This window comes from Scylla paramamosain, chromosome 24 (assembly GCF_035594125.1).
Source record: "Scylla paramamosain isolate STU-SP2022 chromosome 24, ASM3559412v1, whole genome shotgun sequence".
Taxonomy (NCBI): Eukaryota; Metazoa; Arthropoda; class Malacostraca; order Decapoda; family Portunidae; genus Scylla; species Scylla paramamosain.
Window position 1 is genome coordinate 14,333,328 of NC_087174.1, and position 5,000 is coordinate 14,338,327.

At 34.9% G+C, this 5,000-nt stretch overlaps 1 protein-coding gene across 1 annotated transcript in view; it reads left to right on the plus strand.

Annotated features, from left to right (window-relative positions):
* Positions 1-5,000, plus strand: part of LOC135112796 (U6 snRNA-associated Sm-like protein LSm2) — a 7,438-nt gene that overhangs the window by 2,220 nt on the left and 218 nt on the right. The window contains exons 2-4 of the mRNA XM_064027615.1: positions 3,347-3,414; positions 3,535-3,625; positions 3,922-5,000. The exon at positions 3,922-5,000 is cut by the window's right edge and continues 218 nt beyond it. Coding sequence (XP_063883685.1) covers positions 3,347-3,414; positions 3,535-3,625; positions 3,922-4,047 — 285 coding nt within the window. The 3' untranslated portion in view covers positions 4,048-5,000. The remainder of the gene's footprint in view (positions 1-3,346; positions 3,415-3,534; positions 3,626-3,921) is intronic.

A 5,000-nucleotide genomic window follows, 5' to 3' on the forward strand; every position in this document is an offset into this window, starting at 1 on the left:
TTTTGTGTTTGTCCTCAACCATACATTGTCTACCATACACTATGCCTTAATTTTCACATTGGTGTATAATGATTTGGGCCAGCTGGCAGCACAGCCCTGGCACCCACACACTGCTTCTGCCTCAGTCTCACACCACCAGATGTTATTAGAGGTTGTGGTGCTCCTGACCCACTCACTGCTGCTTTTATCGAATTTTTACCATCAGTGGCTTCGCCCCCAATTAATCCAGTATAACGAGGGTTTACTGTAGTCAGAATAAGAAGCTCTATCTGATGAGAAGTATAAGAAAAGCCATGTTGAGATTGGTGCAAGAGTAAAAGAAGACTAAATTTTTCAACAACCTGTAATGTAATTTTTTTTTCCATCCGTCTTCCCATACTTCATACAACTTTTGCTCATGTACAGGAAAAGGATTGCCACTTAGCTGGAAGTGTGGAAAAGAGTTGTTGTAAGACTGCACAGTTCAGTTAGTAACTAGTGTTATACACAATTGTGCATTGCGATTTTGTTTTTGTTTTATTCTATTGTATTGTAATTTTTATTTTCTATTTATTTTATTTTATTTTTATTGTCACTATTATTGTTATTTACTTGTTTATATTTATTGATAAATTTATATAAGTGCACCTATCTAACATTTTCGGATGAAACTACATTTTTCTAGTAGATTTTGATGTGCTCTGAATGAATCTATTGTCTAACCATTTTGAATTGAGCATTTAGGTGTTGTCTTTTCCAGGGATTTCCCAGCCTGTGGTGCTGCCAAACCTTATACTGGGCAATTATCAAATTAGAGCCCATGTGTCATTGATAACCTTGCTCCCCATAAACACCACTCTATATTTTTATTCTTTAGTTACAGCATTTTTCTACACCACCATCGAGGTAAAAGTAAAGGCACATTGGTGGCTTTTGCTGTTCAGACAACAGCTCTTGAGGGTTCAAGTAATGACCCCCCTATTAGCCTTTTCTTCCAAAAAATACTTAGTTATTGAGTAAATAAGCTCTTTTCTTGGCTGTGGTGACAAGAGTGAGCAGGAGAAGTAACTTCCACCCTGGCTGGCAGGACAAGAGAAAGTGACCATGTGTGACCTCACTTGGTCACTCATGGAGATGTGACAATGCCTGGAGGAAATGTTGCTAAGTATTGTGGTGTTTGCTAAAAAACAATGCAAGTATCATTAAAAAACATATATTACACTAACTTGCCTTTTCTAGAGTATCATAGTGTTTATATACTACAACACTATTTAATTTTGAAGTAGGAAGTACCTGACATGAGGTGTGTCTTGGTATAAGTGTGGCAGTGCCGCAGGCCAGGGAATCCCTGGAAAGGACAAAGCTTAAATACTCAATTCAAAAGGGTCAGACCATAGTCACTGTTTTCCCCCACTAATAAACTTTTTTTTTTACCCCCACACACACATAAACCAATGATTTATAACAAAAACAAGAAAAATGTAGTTTTGCCATTGCATGACACTGAAAAAAAAGAAGCTTAACTAAACCCAATCTAATCTAACCTAACCTAACTAAACTTAACCTGATCTAACCTAACTGAACCTAATATAACTAAAACCTAACCTAACTTAACTGAACCTAACCTAACCTAACCTAACTTAACTAAACCTAACCTAACTTAACTAAATTTAACCTACCTTATCAGTCATCTGGTACTTCCTCATCACTGAAGTTCTCAGTGGGAAGAACTAGAGGTGGCTAAGCTTCATTAATGCTATGAAATTTTCTTATTGCCTCAAAATAATCACACTCACAGCCACTGCACTGAGCCATCTTCCAAGACTGATTCAAAATCAAGCTCTTCCCTCCTGCCTTCCAGAATACACCGTGCCTATTGACTGATTTTGAAAAATATATATATATATATATTTTTTTTTTATTGACCAAGGCATTGTTTCACACATGCTAATGAAATCCCCTCCTTTAACTTCCCTTCCTCCCCTCCTTCACTCTCCTTTCTCCTGGAGGAAACGATAAATTTTATAAAAATTAATATCTCAGGAATGAACAATTTGCAGCAATAAAGATACACCACTGTGTTACGTGTGACCCAAGTACTTCACTGAGAACTTTTTTTTTTTTTTTCTCTCTCTATGAGACAGGCGCACTTATATAATAATTCCTTTTTATTTATTTATTTATTTTTGGTTTATTTGTTCATTTATTTTTTATTTGTTATTATTATTTATTTACTTATTTATTTGTTTAGTTATTTATTTTTTATTTTACTTTATTTTTTATTTTATTTTATTTTTTATTTATTTATTTATTTGTTTGTTTATCTATTTAGTTTATTTTTTGCCATGCTTTGCTCATATTATTATGTAGACCATTTCAGATTTCTTAAAGACAGCACACCCAGACAATCACACTTACATCATGCACACACAAAGAAGGGAAGGATGTTTAGTCCTACATCCCTGCTAGAAAGGCAAGGTTTTAATTCCTTGGCTTATATCCCTCACTTGTTCACTGCTACATGAACAGAGATTACTACATGAAAGAAGACAAAGTCCTTAATTGTCTTTACTTTGCCCAGAATTTGAATTTGGGTTATATTGGGTATGCACCTTGCTTGGCAGCCTCTACATTATTGGGCTACCTGGAAAATGTATAGGTAAAGGAAATTATATGCAGAAGGGCAGAAAGCAGTTTTAATGTTGGGGAGATTCAAAACCTCACTGTCTGTCCAGTTGATTTGAGACAAAGTGCACAAGCTTGGCTAGGTTATGTTAGGTAGTATATTGTGATTTTTTTCCCATTTTTATAATAGTTCTTTGTTGGAAAGAAGGAATCATTCAGGATTTGGGGCCTTGTCTCAGAATGATGAGACTTTATCTAGGATTATGTGGTAGGTTACAGAAAATTAGTTTAGGACTATTACACTGTATTATATTTGGCCAAGAACTTAATTAGCCATTACTCAATCACTCCACAACCTATTCTCTTCACTTTTCACAGAGGATTAAATTCTTATTTTCATCTGCATTGATTTTAGTATTTAAAAAAATTGTAAGATTGGCATGTCCACCACCCAAGTACAAAGCAAGTTTCAAAAGACTCGGAGAATATTTCATTTTCATATAAGTACTGCAGCAGAGGTGGGAGACAAGCGTGTAACAAGGTCATGTGGTCACTGGAGACATGGAGTTGAAAAAGCTGTAATTAGTCAGGTTGCATATTAAACCAGTATCTGATGCTGCTGATCAATACTGACTGAGTGAAAAATAGATAGATAACTATAAAGAAGAAACAGTTATTGGAGTCGCACATCATTTCAACTTTTCACTCAGTAGTATTAATTTTATCTTTCTCTTTTTTTCAGTTATTCTATTCCTTCTTCAAGTCCCTGATTGGGAAAGATGTTGTTGTAGAGCTGAAAAATGACTTGAGGTATTTATGTTATTTATATGTGTTTATAATGGAATAACCTCAGATTGAGCAGATATAACACTCAAAATTATGTTTAATTGTACAATATGCATATTCCTTAACTTTTTTATATTTTTTCAGTATATGCGGCACACTTCACTCTGTTGATCAGTACCTCAATATCAAACTGACAGATATTAATGTCACAGATACTGAGAAATATCCACACATGGTGAGTGATAATATTTACCTGAGTGGGTGCTCCAACAGAAGTTATTGGCTATTATGTTATGCTGATAACTTTAATAGGAATAGTATTTAGGTTTTGAAAAATAGATGTAATAGTTTTACATAATTCCTTGTTAGAATTGCATATTACAAATTATACTGAATAATCCTTCCAGTGATTGATCCCTCATCTTGTATATTTGAACTTTTCTGACCTGGCTACTCATGAGATACTACTAATGGTTTTAACAGTTAGGTGAGTATCTACTGCTTTACATCTTTGCTTTCTCTCATTTCCAGTTGTCAGTGAAAAATTGCTTCATCCGTGGCTCTGTGGTGCGTTATGTACAGCTGCCTGTGGATGAGGTGGACACACAGCTGCTGCAGGATGCTGCCCGGCGAGAGGCACAGCAGCAACGCCAATAACTAGCTCTTAAGTATTAAAGTAAGAAAATTACATAAATGCAGTATATTACTACTGTAAAGTACTTTGATTTTTGTTTAACCATTCCAAAGAGTATGAATCTGACACAAGTGAATCTGACAGTAAACATGATGAATGCTTATTAGCAAGTCTGTCAGGTGACAGACAATTCCTGAGTGATTGGTGTTATCCTTGTGTACTGTACTCTGAGACAAGATTTTTTCTTTTTTATCAGAATCACTAGTTTTAGTCTCAGCAAATGTTTATTTCAATGACAACCAAAAACCATCATTATTACTGTGTCTGGCCATCATCTTCATAGTGTTACATCTGCAGCTATCAGAGAGCTTTTTTACAATCACACCCAAAATCTTTACTCCAAAGGAGAAAATTTGACATACAATTGTAAGTAAACGTAACTGCAGAAAAAATTCCATTCATTGGAATTTTATTGCATAATTTAGTTGTCAACCAGTGCCTACATTTCATTTGGTTACCAACAAACCAACCATCAGTTTTCACCTTTTGAAAAGATCTTACAAATGCAAACTTGTGATGGATGTACTTCACCAGCAGAACATGTAAAGTCAAACTAATCACACTTGGAACAGTCATCATTACCAGAATCATAATGTAACATTCTCACATTAAGGAAAAAATAAATATATACATGATGCTTTCATGTCCTTTAACATGAAACTAGAATCTGAACCCTCACCTACAATAATGCACAAATATTCAAGACAGCATTAGATGTCTAATACAGCAGTGTGGGAGATTTTTTCTTCTTCTGTAAGAGGGCCACTGGCCAAGGGCAAGAACATTTTTTTCAATAAAAAAAAAGCCCCACATAAAGCCAGTTCCAATAGAGATTCCAAACAGAAAAACCAACTAATAGAGGATGTGTCTTGAAACCTCCCTCTTGAAAGAGTCCAAGTCATAGGAAGGAGGAAAT